Here is a 14986-nt window from a genome sequence, read left to right as displayed (position 1 = left end):
CATTACACTCACTGCCTGCCTATATTTCTACTAGTACCCAGTCTCTTATGTGTCAGCAATCAGTTGACTGAGATTTTGCGTTGTGGCCATTTATACAGATAAATACACTTACTTTGGAAATAATGGCAACATTATTATTATTATTATACAGGAGATTTATATGGTGCCAACAATTTGCGCAGCACTTTACAATATGGAGGAGGGGGGGGGGGGGACAGTACAATTACAATACAGTTCCATACAGAAGGGATGGGAGGGCCCTGCTCGTGGAGCTTACAATCTAAAGGAAGGGGGTGATGGTACAAAAAGTAATAGTTGTGAGGGATGATCTGATGGAGATGGCTCGGGAATGTTTCTTAGGTGGCAGTGGGATAGGCTTCCCTGAATAAATTTGTTTTCAATGATAGCCTAAAGGCGGACAGGGTAGGGGCTGACCGGACATACTGGGGCAGGGAGTTCCAGAGGATGGAGAGGCTCTCGAGAAGTCCTGGAGGCGAGCTTGGGAAGAGGTAACAAGGGAGTTAGAGAGCAGGAGGTCTTAAGAGGAGTGGAAACGACAGTTTGGGCGATATCTGCAGATGAGTTTGGTGATGTAGCTGGGGGTATGTTGTGGTTAGTATTCCAAATTTTATACGGTGGGGTAGTGGAAGCCAGTGAAGGGATTGGCAGAGAGAGGCAGCAGTCATTGATCTGTTAGTAAGGTTTATCAGTCTAGTAGCAGAATTCGTAATAGATTGAAGGGGATTAGCTTGTGTAAGGGTAGGCCAGTGAGGAGAAAGTTGCAGTATTCGAGTTGGGACGGGAGTGAATACGTTGTTTTGTCGTGTCGTTAGTAAGGAAGAAGCGAATTCTGGAAATGTTGCGGAGGTTAAGGTGGCAAGATGTAGCCAGTGATTGGATGTGAGGGAGGAGTCTAGGATTACACCCAGCACCTTGGCATGTGTGGAGGAACCAATGGTTTTGCCATTAATCTCAATGATAAAGTCATGAGGAGGGGATCGAGGAAAAGGAAATATTACAAGCAACATGATTTCATATCTTGCTCACTGGGGAATATATTACAAAAAATGATATCAGGAAAAGGAAAAGCAGATTTTTTCCTATCCTTTTAAATAAATCCAAGCTATAGGACAAAGTATTTGTATCACATATTTGGAATTATTTATGTGTAATTTCTAAGCTGCTAAAATTCAAACCTACTTTGTTTCCAAGAAAGCACTGAGTGGGGAAATAAATGCCTTTTAGGTCGTTAATTTGTCCTGAGTGAGCGTGAGTGTTATTGAGTATTCTGAAATGGCTTTTTAAAGCTGGCATGGGAACAGCAACTCAGCTGACTCTTCTGCATTATGGTTATAATTCTCAAATCAAAATGTAGCCAATAAATGTATCATTTAGGGGAATCTGTGTCACGTGCCACATTAGTTGTCCTTATTTTACACTATCAGAAATATTGTACCCATTTTTTTTAAAGGAAAAAAAAAATCAAACTGAGATTCCCATCTGTCCTTTGATGACAAAAGGTTTGTATACAGTTTTTGAAACTATTTACAAGTCTTGATTGACCCAATCAGATCTACTTGAAGCTTACAGGGACCTTTTTCTTTTCTCTGTGGTTAATGAATCTAGTAGGGCAGGGGTGCCCAACCAGTGGCCCGGGGGGCCACATATGGCCCGCGGGGGCCCTCTGATGTGGCCCGCGACCTCCTGCTCTGTGATGGAATAGAATAGAATACTGTTATTAATAGTAAGTTGATTACTAAAATCACAGTGTATATATGGGCATATTTGTTCAGTAGTGTTTACTGGGCTGCTTTCAAACTGATCCGCAGGTCCAGAGCAGTGCACCTGAGGGTTACCTGTACTGAGTCATAGGCCCCTTTTACATGGTCAGTCCGACCCAGTTGGACACTCCATTCACTTCCAAAAAGTAGCAGATGTAATTGGACTCGTGTCCGTTTACAAACGCCTACCTCCAATCTGAAAAAAAAAAAGTAGAGTGGGCTCTATAGAGTAGAGTGTACTGCCATGCACCCGTTCTGCTCATTGTGGCCCGTGATCGGTTATCAAGTCGCTTAGGTGGCCCTCGCTCTTCAAAAGGTTGGGCACCCCTGTAGTAGGGTTATCAAAGGAAAGATGAGTATAAGTAGTGTGGTGGAGGGCAATTAGGTGAATGGGGAAAGAGCAGTTTCACTATATAGTGTAACAAAAACAAAAATGTTTAACTATTGCAAACTCCCAGATTTTACATTAGTTTGCATTAATTTTTCTCAAATATTTTTTTTTAAATTTCATCTGTTTATTATGCCAGTAAGCCTAGGTTCACACTTTAGCGATGCGGGAACTAGCGCAATTCCAGCGCTGGTTCCCACACCGCATCTCTCCCACAGGCAGTTCACACTGCCCTCTGCGAACCGCCTCTTGTGTCAATACAATGTTAATGACACCTCCAGATCAGTTCACAGATCGCAGTGCAAACTGTGGATAGGGACAGGAATTGGATCGCATGGCTGAGAACACCCATGCGATCCAATTCAAGTGCGGGGAAAAGAAAGTCCCTAAACTTTTTTTATGCGAATCCAGCGCAAGTTCAGCCATACAACTGTATGCACACACATCGCATGTGATTGGCACCGCATGTCTGACATTGCTACAGTGTGAACTCGGGCTAACACACTTTTTGTCCTATAGTGACAAAACTCACTCATCATACTGTTGAGCAGCATCATAGTCACGCCAGGCTGCACTCCTTTCCTCCATTACTTTCCTTTCCTACATTACTTTGGAGTAGGGTTGAGCCGAACACCCTCCCCCCCCCCCCCCCCCCCTGTTCGGTTTGCACCCAGAACATGTGAACAGGCAAAAAATGAGTTTGAACTCACAAACACTGTTAAAGTCTATGGGACACGAACATGAATAACCAAAAGTGATAATTTTAAAGGCTTATATGCATGGTATTGTCATAAAAAGTGTTTGGGGACCCGGGCCCTGCCCCAGGGGACATGTATTAATGCAAAAAAAAGTTTACAAACTGCAGTTTTTTCGGGAGCAGTGATTTTAATAGTGCTTAAAGTGAAACAATAAAAGTGTAATATTCCTTTAAAATTGGTACCTGGGGGGTGTCTATAGTATGCCTATAAAGGGCGCATGTTTCCCGTGTTTATAACAGTCTGACAGAAAAATTACATTTTTAAAGGAAAAAAAGTCATTTAAAACTACTCGTGGCTGTAATGAATTGTCGGTCCGATGATACACATAAAAGTTCATTGATGAAAACAGCATTGAATTTCCCCAAAGGGGAACCCCGAACCAAAATGTAAAAAAAAAGCATAGGGGTCCCCCTAAATTCCATACCAGGCCCTTCAGATCTGATATGCACATTAAGTGGAACCCCGCGCAAAAAAAAAAAAAAAAAATGGCGTGGGGTTCCCCCAAAAATCCATACCAGACCCTTATCCAAGCACGCAACCTGGCAGGCCACAGGAAAAGCGGGGGATGAGAGAGTGGCCCCCCTCCTGAACCATACCAGGCCACATGCCCTCAACATTGGGTGGGTGCTTTGGGGTAGCGGCCCCCCAAAGCACCTTGTCCCCATGTTGATGGGGAGAAGGGCCTCATGCCCACAACCCTTGCCCGGTGGTTGTGGGGGTCTGCGAGGAGGGGGCTTATCGGAATCTGGAAGCCCCCTTTAACAAGGGGACCCACAGATCCCAGCCCCCCTGTGTGAATTGGTAATGGGGTACAAATGTACCCCTACCATTTCACAAAAAAGTGTCAAAAGAGCTAAAAAACACAAGAGATGGTTTTTGACCAATTTCTTCTTCTTTCCACTTCTTCTTCCATATTCTTTCTTCTGGTCTTCCTTCGGTGTTCTTCTTCTTCCTCCATCTTCTTCTTCATCTTCTTCTTCCTCCGCTCTTCTCGTCCCGCATCTTGCTCCGGCTTCTTCTCTGCTCTGTCCGCACGATCCGCCTCAGTGGGAGTCTTCCGCCGTGTGACGCTTTGCGAGTGACCCCGCCCCCCTCTGACAACACAGGCACAGCCATAAGGAAGTCCCCGTTATACAAGAAGTGTCAGAAGAACCAAAGCATCACACGGCAGAAGACTCTCACTGAGGCGGATCGTGTGGATGGGGCAGAGAAGAAGCCCGAGATTTAAAGGAATATTACACTTTTATTGTTTCACTTTAAGCACTATTATAATCACTGCTCCCGAAAAAACTGCAATTTTTAAAACTTTTTTTGCATTGATACATGTCCCCTGGGGCAGGATCCAGGTCCCAAACACTTTTTATGACAATACCATGCATATAAGCCTTTAAAATTAGCACTTTTGATTTCTCCCATAGACTTTAAAAAGGGTGTTCTGCAGCTTTTGAATTTGCCACGAACACCCACAATTGTTCGCTGATCGGCAACTCATGGCTCGAACATAAAGCCCATCCCTACTTTGGAGGGTTGTAGTTCACAGTAGATAACTGGAAAAGCTGCTAACATTGCTAAGTTCAGTACACAAAAAATTACAAGGCATCAAGATTTCCGGAAGGATAAATAGGTATTTTCCATATCTTTTAAAAATATATTTAGCCTAAAAAAAGTAATACCCCCACCACATTGAATTTTTTCCTGGTTATGCTGTACATTAGTGCTGAACCACAGAAAGGGTTGGAACCACATTCACATTTTTATTGGGGTTCTATTTTTATTTGAATCACTAGAAGCACTTAATGTTTTCAATTTAGTGAAGTAGCTTGATATAGGTCAAATTATGCCTAAGTTGATTTGCTCATACCAGTGGCGGAACTAGCAGGGTCGCAAAGTTTGACCGGCCCTGGAGTTTCGCCACTGTGGAAGCGGAAAATCTGTGGACTCTGATGTAAAGGTACTCTGCCGATACTGATGTAAGGGGGGGCTCTTCAGACTCTGATGTAAGGGGGGCTATGAGGACTCTGATGTAAAGGGCACACTGGGGACTCTGATGTAAGGGGTGCTCTGCACACTCTGATTAAAGGGGAATGCTGGCAACTCTGATGTAAGGGAGAACTCTGCAAACTCTGATGTAAGGGGGGGGGGGCTCTGGAAACCCTGATTAATGGGAATGCTGGGAACTCTGATGTAAGTGAGGGCTCTGGTTACCAGATACCCTTGTATATTACAGTTCCCCTTTACACCAGAGTCTGCAGTGTTCCTTCTTACATCAGAGTTCCCTCTTTACATTAGAGTTCTCAGTGTTCTCCCTTACATTAGAGTCCCCCGAGTTCTCCCTTACATCAGAATCTGCAGAGTTTCCCCTCTACAGTGTAAGGCAACTCTGCTAGTTCAGATGTAAGGGAAACTCCGCTGATTCGGATGTAAAGGGGAATTCTGCAGATTGCGATGTAAGGGGAAACTCTGTGGATTCAGATGTAAGGGGAAACTCTGTGAATTCAGATGTAAAAAGAAATTCTGTGGATTAAGATGTAAGGAGGAAACTCTGTGGATTAAGATGTAAGGGGGAAACTCTGTGGATTTAGATGTAATGGGGAAATATGTGGACTCTGATTTAAGGGGGGAACTCTGTGGACTCTGATGTAAGTGGGGACCTCTGTGGACTCTAATGTAAGGGGGGACTGTTATGATTTAATCCATATGATTAGAAATGTTATTTAGTCACATGTTTACTGCATAAAAGAAATGCCGTGCGCCATTAAAGTGTTTGGGTTTGGCTTGAAGAAAAGATGGCCACGCTATCCAAGATGGCAGGAAGGGGGCCCACTGCGGGACTATAAAAATGGCCCTGCGATGGGAGTAAAGGGCCCCAGGATCAATGGGAAGGGCCCTGGGATTGTAGGGAAGAGGGTGGTCAGGGGGGTCCTTTATGCATTCTTGAACCGGGGCCCTGAATGTTCCAGTTACGCTTCTGTACAGGTGTTATTAAAGGTGCACTGCTGGTAGTTCAAAAGACCCAAGACATGCTTTGAGGCTGTTAGGAAAGATATTGAAGTGGCTTAGTATTCCAAATGAATGTTAAAAACATTTTCTTGAAAAACAATTGCTCTAAATACCTGAATTTATGAACATTATACATATGGAAATAATGCAAAAGCAATCGCATCAAAAGTGCTTCAGGAAGTACTTACAAGGTTGGTTTGAGAGGAGTTCATTTTACTAAACTCTTTCAACATTAGGAAGCAAGCTTCATTTAACTGCAACAAAACAAGTCAGCGGTTATTGAATACTGCATGGCTAATGCCTCTTGACCTTCATAAACAAGTACCTTCAGTAATGAGATGTTCTAGCTTTTTGTAGTGTTTAACCTTCAACAATGCAGAGAGACTACTATGAGCAATATAGCAAACACATATGATATAGGATATGAAGGGGTAGCATGGGCTATTCACCTTAGCACTATGTATCAATGCCTAAAGTTGATTTATCCATTAGGAGGTGAAGCATGTAGCTTTTACATCTCAGATTGCCTTCCAATCTTCTGCAGCCTCAGAAGCATGGAGGTCCAGTTTCCTCACAGTAACATATGAGTGTGAAGTGTGCTAGGAAACAATTAAGGGTAAAGTACAAGAAGGAAAGTTTAAGCCCCTGCATCTTGGGCCATTTAAACAAAGTTGTTTAAATATGAGAGAGCTAATGAAATTGTTTTGTGAATCTTTGGGGGAAATGCCCTCAAAATGAATTAAGTTTTTTTTCACTCCTGTAGGAAACGTTTTGCAATATATGGGCCGTTTTTAAGGCAGGGCAAAAGGTGCAGCTGCCTTGGGCCCTGTCATTGTTGTGGGGCCCAAAGCAGCTGCCTCAAACTTGCCAACTATCCTGGTTTCAATTCCCTTGTCCCTTGAGGTTTTAGTTCTGTGCTGTGTCCTGATATCTCAGTGTGAAGTGCTGCTACTTATGCTGCCCAGCTCTGCCCTATTGTTGTGTAAAGATGACTGACCTGTAAATAGCATACGTAAATTCATATGTATATCATGCCCCCTGAGGTCATATCCACAGTAATCTCTAGCAACCAATCAACAAGCAGAAACCATGTGCTGTAACCTCTAGCGACTAATCTGTGAGCCATAATGTGCGCTGTAACCTCTAGCAACCAGTCAGTGAGCGGTAATGATACACTGTAACCACTGGCAACCAATCGCAATAGTTGTCTGATCTGATTCAGTAAACTGATTTTGAGTCTAGCTGCTATTTATTGTATGTCTCAGAGCAGGTGGAGAGCGAAACTGGGGGGGGTGGCAAGAAAAGTTTTGCCCAGGGTCCAATCAATATTAAAGACGGCCCTGAATATATGCAATAGCTGGGAATAAAAGTTTATACAATCCACTATTCTAAGTTAGTGTTTCAAACGTTTTCATGAACTCACATTTGTGGAATACTCTGGAGGCTAAAGGTTGGGGTCACGAATTGGTGTCAATAGGTAGCTTTGTGCATGAACATTGAGAGTGTAGAGATTATCGGAAAATAACCATGGAGTGAAGGATTATAAAGGTAAAAACAAGGGATGGCTACAGAAAACCCTTAAAAAAAAGTATAAGGGCCCAGACAGAAGTCATTTTAACCTTATTGAATATACATAATACAAAAATATTATGGGGCCCTTTACGTTTAACAGGGCCAAAGGCTTCAGATTAATTGTCATGGATCTGTATAGGAGAAGACTCTACTCTTACTACAACTCGGTTCGCTGGGAAGCTCTTGTACACACGGTCGGAGATTCCGACAACCAAATCCGTCGGATTTCGTCCGTCGGATTTTGTCCATCGGATCTTGTCCGAAACTGTTGCATACACACGGTCGGACAAAGTTGTCGAAAAATGCAATCTTTCAGAACGTGATGATGTAATTTCGTTACGATGGGACTACGTTCGGGCTAGTAGCCAATAGCTTTGATGTAGGAATTTGATCTGAGCATGCGTGGCACTTTGTCCGATCGGAATTCTCTACACATGATCGGAGTATGTCCTATCAGACCAGTTTGTCGGAAAATATTTCCAGCAAGTTGGAAAATTTGGTCCGATGGAACAGTCCGATGCATACCACACACAGTCGGATTATCCGACAACACGGTCCGATAGGACACATTCTGACGGATTCTCCGACCGTGTGTACAAGGGCTAAGAGATGGGTGATATTCACTAAGAACATCCTGACAGATCTCCGCTGGGGTTTAAACTCAGCTGCGCTCTATCCCCAGGTCACTTCCACAGATACTTGCAGATGTAGTAGAAAGATACATTAGGGCCACTTGTGGAATAAGCTAGTTGAACATCTAAAAAACTGGTGAGAGCACAAAAGAGAAATGCTTTGTTGTTCCTGGCTGAGAGGTCCAAGAGGGACAGAGTTGGCTGATGAAGTGTACCAGAAGGAAGCTGACAGGAGAGCGGAAGAAGGATGCTCATATGTACCTGGCTTTGAAGGCTCAGAAAAGCAGAGTTGGCAGGAAGAGTGTGCCAGGAGGAAGCCGGCCGGAGCATGAAAATGGGGGGGTGCTCCTATTGATTTGATGATAGTGTCATTTTGCACTTTCCTTTGTTACATTACAACGTTTTTATTGTCATTTAAAAATTGAATTAAAAGATTGAAACAGAAAGAGGGGTGCTCAAATGTGCCTGGATGCAAGGATTCAGGGGAGCGGAGTTGCCAGTTAGAGCATGTCAAGAAGAAGTCAATGAGAGCACATAAGAGGAATGCTTGATTGTTGCTGTGAGGTCAGAGGAGCAGAGTTGGCAGACAGTACATACCAGGGGACAGTTGACAGGAGCATGGAAGAAGGATGCTCAAATATGCCCAGCTGCGAAGGTTCAGAGGAGCCGAATTGGCAGACAGAGCATACCAGGAGAAAGCGTCTGTGGTGGCTCCTCAGGGGCTGAGGAGAGGAACTAACATATGGTGCATACCAGGAACAACAACTGTGGTAGGGTGATAACAGAAGATGCTTACCAAGAGCAATGGCTGTGATGAGAAGCTTACAGACAAAGCATACTAGGAATAGCAGCTATGGTGAGGCACTGACAAGGGGGTGTGCTTGCAGTAACATCTGCAGACTGCAGTTGACCACGGATGAATAAGCCAATCGGTGGCAGAGGCACAGAAGAAGCCCAGAGACTGGAGAGATGCAAGCTAGTTAGCATAATTAAGGATGTACAAAAGGTTGCACGGGTGTTGATCCACAGAATGCGCTGTTCCTTTAATGGCCGCGTGACACTCTTTGAATATGTTCTTTTTTTCAATTTATTAAACGGTCTTGAAAAACTGAACCTGAATATTTTTGAAAGGGATTTGGTTGGTATATGTACCAATCAGATTAGTTTACACATCTGTATTTCAAATGATACAAAAGCACATTCGAATCTTCTTAAACAGAAGGTGTCTGTATGTGTTACTTTCATCGCAAATCCAAAAAATATAGGGTTTAATCCTCTATTTAGTAGGCAGAGCCAAGCAAATCATTCCTTTTTTGCTCCAAAAACAAATTTACCTCCAGAACTGCTGCTTTACAGCACAGATCCAACCTTATATTTTAGCTTCCTAGCACACTCTTAGATAGGTTGCTAGTCAGTAGGAAAATTTCATTTTTGGCTGGATGGTAGTTGTGCCAGTTTTTGCTTTGTATAGTTATGCACTAGTTTTCTCCTTAAACTCAGAGGGGTTGTGATTTCTCAGTGTTGTCAGTAGGTGTCACTGGAGCCACTGATTATAATATGAGGTTTCACTGCCAGGCTGAAGTTATGAATATTCATATTTCCTCCGGCCATCCCAGTAGGAGGTTCAAGCCACTTGGGGCGTGATGGGGGGATATTTGGGGAAGGCCATGTACTCAAACTGAGGCCTGAGGAGTTGCTGTCAGACTGTTCATGCTTCTAGGCCCAAAAGCCTCACTGGGGTCTAGCCTGCCTTTTTGGAGTTCAAGCCTACACATCTGGCCTAAGAGATTTGCCCACTGAGAAAGCTGCATCTTTTAGTCATGCCACTGGTTAATTCACTGTTCATCAGGATCATCAGGGTACAATCATCATCTGTGTGACTGTACTGTTATCATCTTTTATCAGCATAAGTCAGCGGCCCTTTTGGGGGTACAGCAGCTGCTTCATTCATTAAAATGAGAAATAAACTATTTGCATTTATGCTGGGCATGTAACATGTAGATACCTCCTAACTTTGAGTGTAACTTTAACCATGATAATAAATAATGTTCTTTAGCAAGGAACATACATTCCCCATTAATAATTATGCTACCAAAATGAGTGTGTGCTGTAAATTGCCTACAGCATTGTTCCTGTTTCTTCTTGCTGGAGGCGGCCATTTTGCTGAAGCCCAGAGTCCCTGAAAAGCAGTAACTATTTAGGCTCCTGTGCTGTTAGCAGATTGGCCTCCACATTTGCCTAAAAATAGAGAGCAACTGAGCATGTGCTGAGCAGGGCGAGACAGTGTTTTATTCTGGATTTTTAACAGTATATGTACTTATTTTTAATGTTTTACAAAGCTATAGCTGCAAAAGGGGCCAGCCTGCAGTGATCTAGCGGGACATCATTTTTTGACTAAAGTTCCAACTTAGGAGGTCTTTTCTGTGCTTCTCATTCAGGAGAAGAAGCCTTAATGATTCCTTCATGTCTACCTCCAATGATAACGTGTGTGGGTCTTACAAAAGAATCATAGACTAGGAACATTATCTTTTGTTTTATTGCTATGATGATTTCTCCAGTGCATCTTCTCATATGTGCATCCCAAATACACTGATCTTTAGGAATTTCTGAAAAAGAGCAAATAAGTATAAAACAATAGATCAAATAAGGGAAATCATTGTTGATTAATGCTTATGATTGCAACTCATAAGGGTTTTCCACTATTGATGCACCATTGCAATAGGGTTGCAGTCTTATCAGTTATCACCTTGATTTATAAAAAAAAGTGACATCACCTAGCTGGCTACGCAGCATGGCACAGGGGTGTGAAATTTAACAAACCTTCCAGGAAATAACTGAAAATCTTTTTTGCCAGGTAAAACAGTTCACGTGTATGTATTTAATATGTGTATTTAGTTGTTGGGCTTGAGTTCAACTTTAAGCGAAAACCCCTACTGCACTGTTTAAATTTGCCAGTTTGCAACACGTTAGTTTGAAGTCTGTAGAAGTACAACCCCCACTATGTATTTCATTAAACGCTCCTAGCAGTTTTATCAATTCCAGATAGGGAAGCAGTACCATAAATCTTACTCAGTCAAACTTTTACAGACAATTCCTATCAGTTAATTAGCATCTTATTTTCATCATGTAATTCCTATTAGTTAATTAGCATCTTATTGTCATCATGTCTATTTGCAGTAAAAATGTATAAAGTATTATTAGCACTTAGATAATCACAATGAAACCCAGGAAATTGGGGTCAGCCCATCGTAAACGTGTTAAAGCTGATCTCCAGTTTTCATTTAAATACAATATTTGGACCAAGCTGGTCCAAATGAACTATTATCCTCACTATCAGTGGCTGGGAGTGCTGTATACAGTATACAGCAGCAGGGCAAGACCTTTCTGTTCTACTCCCAGAACAAAATTGAGTCTGGCTCAGAGCTGCTCAGCCATTCACAGGAACCTTTGTAGCTAAGGAATGAATGCAAATCTTCCTCTGCTTGGCTGAGGTTGAATTTTTTGACCCCAGTGGTGACCATGAGCTGGAAATAGTCTGATGGGTGAGGCTGAGAGCATCATCATTACATATTGGTGGCAAAGTCTTGGAATCTGACACTGCTGTTGTAACAATCAGTGCTATTTCACTTCCTATAGCCAGAATCAAGACATCTTCTCATGTATTCAGCAGGAGAGTGCTTTCTTAAAGTGGTTGTTAACTCACTTCTATTAAAAGCTCCCATCACCTCTGTAATATAACAATAAGTGTCCCTGTGCCTCTGTTATATAAAAAATATGTAGACCTGTACCTATATCACAGTGGCTCCCGGCAATCCTGTGACTCCTTGGCTCTCTCTTCTGCCTGGCTGAGATCTCCAGCGGGCGGGGCTGAGCACTCTCAAAGATGTCAGGCGGGAAGGAGGGGAAGAGAGGAGAGAGAGAAACGAAGAGTCACATGATCGCCGGTAGCCACTGTGTGATATAGGTACAGATCAGCATATTTTTTTATAACACAGACACAGGGGCACATATTGTCATATTTCAGAGGGGATGGGAGGATTTTTAAGGTAATTATGAGAGCAGCAGGAGCTGAGGGGGAGGCGCTGACACGAGCAGACAGGTGTGGGGGGACAGAGAAGGACAGAGCAGGGCTGTGGATGACGGAGGCACGTAAGCTGACCACGGTGTCAGGGCTCAGCAGCCATGATAAACTGTGGTTAGATTACAGGTGGAGGGCATAGCCAGGTAGGATCAGCTAGGTTTTTAAGTGTTACAGGGGACCAAATTACACAGCACAAGCACTATGCTGTTTAACATGTTTTAAAGGAACATGATCTGTTTTTTTTTTCTAGGTTAACAAACGCTTTAAGTGTGTGCTACGTGACATCCTCCTCTCTCTACCAGACATATTGTCAGATTCATACACCCAAAGCAGGTTTGAATCAGACTGGTGGCTGTGAGAAATCTCTTTACTCTGTCCTGTGATTCTGGGGCTGTATACTCTGTCCTGTGATGCTGAGCTTAATACTCTGAGTCCTGACATACTCCTGGGTGGAAGCAAGTGGAATACAGTGGACGGAGTGGGTGGATTCTATAAGGGTTGAGGCTTATGAGAAGTGAGAGGGATCAAAAAGGAAGGGCGGGGTCTGGCATCCCCATCCTAAAACTTCACCAGCCGCCACTGCTCTTAGTACTGAAAAAATACATCAGGCTACTGTATGGTAGAGACAGTAAAACAGTGGTTATCAAGGTAAAGGGAGCCTTAAATTCAGCTTCTAATGTCTCCAAAGGGCCACATATAATATTATATATATATTATATATATATATATATATATATATATATATATATATATACATATATATATATATATTATATTATGAATTTCTATGCAGATCTGCACCAGATTTTGCACTCTCCAGTTCTAGTAAATCGCTCCCACTGCCTTCGTGTCTCCAAAAACTTGGAGCTTTTTAGAGAACGGTGCATCCAGAGAAAAATGACAAAACACATACAGTAAGTAGCTATTGACATTGCATCTATATGTATTTATATCTGGATTTTGTGTATTGTCACGCGTCATCTTTGAAAATCAGTTTATGAAAACCGTAAACCAAATAGCTCAGCTTGACTTGACTCAGATTTATGGAGAAAAGGGAAAGTCTTTATAGTTGTAGCAATTACTGTATTTATTGGCATATAACACACACTTTTCACCCTGAAAATTGGGTGCAAATAGTGTGTGCGTGTTATACGCCAATATTGTAATTTGGGCTGCCTAGGAGGCAACAGGGAGGGGTTGGGACGAGGGCCATCAGATTACAAACAGCGAGAATCTCCCGTTTACTCAGAAGCCTCTGTAATAGGAAGTCCCATCTCCTGGGCCGGCATTGGACCAGTGTTCTGTCTATCATAGAAGCCAGTCCAAGAGGTGGAACTTTGTAGTATAGAGGCAGCCGATCAAACAGGTCAGATTCTCACTGTACGTAATCTGACAGCACTCATCCCACCCCCCTCCCTGTCCCCTCCAAGGCAGCAGTAATCTGAGTTGAGGCTGCAGATGGGCATTGATCAGGCTGCATTGATGGCAATGGTGAGGCTGCAGATGGGCATTGATCAAGCTGCAATGATGGGCAATTGTGAGGCTGTAGATGGACATTGATCAGGCTGCATTGATGGGCAATTGTGAGGCTGCAGATGTACATTGATCAGGATGCAGATGTACATTGATCAGGCTGCAGATGGGCAATGGTGAGGCTGCATTGATGGGCACTGACCTTTATTTTGCTTCAAAGTTCTTTATTTAAAATTTAATTTTTTTTCCTGAAACTTCCCTCCTAAAATGAAGGTGCGTGTTATACGCCTGTGCTTGTTATATGCCGATAAATACGGTACACATTTTCACTTGCTGTACATTTTATGCTACCCTGTTTCCCCAAAAATAAGACCTAGCGTGATTGTCAGTGATGGCTGCAATATAAGCCCTAGTTAAAGTCCTTGTAGGTCTTATTTTCAGGGTAGGGCTTATTTTCGGGGGAAACAGGGTAGAGCTTATTTGGGGGTAGGGCTTATATTGCAGCCATCACCGACAATCACGCTAGGTCTTATTTTCGGGGAAACAGGGTAGCTGCTTATATTTTCCTGCATTGTACTTTTAAATTCAGAATTACAGTAAGTGGAAATAAAGTTATCATTAAAATTACATTATATACAACGGATTTAAAGAATGTAGTACCTTGAAATGTTGACCCCAACTTTTTTAAGAGGAGAACAGTAGGCAGTGCCACGCTTGTATTATTTCCAGTCCTGCAAACAAAGCAGAAAAGTGACTGAAATGCTAAACGCATTACAATTTTTCTACAGTATCACCTATCTTTACTGGGATGTAATTTTCCCCCTATGTAAGCCATTCTCCTAACTAAAAGCTTCCCCCCTGCTGTGTACATTATTAGTCATATTAAAGCAAAGTCTTACTGTATTTCTTTATAGCAGCTTTATAGAACTTAGCACAGGACATACACTCACCGTTATGCAGTTCTCTTACTAATTGCACATCCAGTTTCTTAATCATATGGTTGCATTAAATTAACTGAAAAGATAAAGCAAGTATCAATTGAATTTCAATCAAATTGAATTTTATAGGGTTGGCTTTTCCAGAGAAATAATATAAAAGTTTATAATTTTCTTTTTACAAGGAGTTTAAAAAGTTAGAAGATGAAAATGAACAAGCTACCTATGCAGGAGAATTAGATGTATTCCACCTCTGTCAATTGTCTATCGGTTGCAGGAGGATGAAATAACTAAATAAGGAAACTCATAGAACTGGGCTTGTGATCTTATCAAATCTCATTTTGGGTTTCTTTTATTAACACAGTG

General features: G+C 42.4%; 1 protein-coding gene across 1 annotated transcript in view; it reads right to left on the bottom strand.

The window, feature by feature from the left end:
- The window catches only part of LOC143962069 (EF-hand calcium-binding domain-containing protein 6-like), a 162469-nt gene that overhangs the window by 57909 nt on the left and 89574 nt on the right, over positions 1-14986 (bottom strand). Inside the window, exons 8-10 of the mRNA XM_077471403.1 lie at positions 14346-14416; positions 10631-10737; positions 6116-6181 (exon numbers count right to left, since the gene is read on the bottom strand). Coding sequence (XP_077327529.1) covers positions 6116-6181; positions 10631-10737; positions 14346-14416 — 244 coding nt within the window. The remainder of the gene's footprint in view (positions 1-6115; positions 6182-10630; positions 10738-14345; positions 14417-14986) is intronic.

Source organism: Lithobates pipiens, unplaced genomic scaffold (genome assembly GCF_037356315.1).
Source record: "Lithobates pipiens isolate NorthernLeopardFrog02 unplaced genomic scaffold, aLitPip1_a1.2 Scaffold_8, whole genome shotgun sequence".
Taxonomy (NCBI): domain Eukaryota; kingdom Metazoa; phylum Chordata; class Amphibia; order Anura; family Ranidae; genus Lithobates; species Lithobates pipiens.
This window is presented reverse-complemented; position numbering and strand designations above follow the sequence as displayed.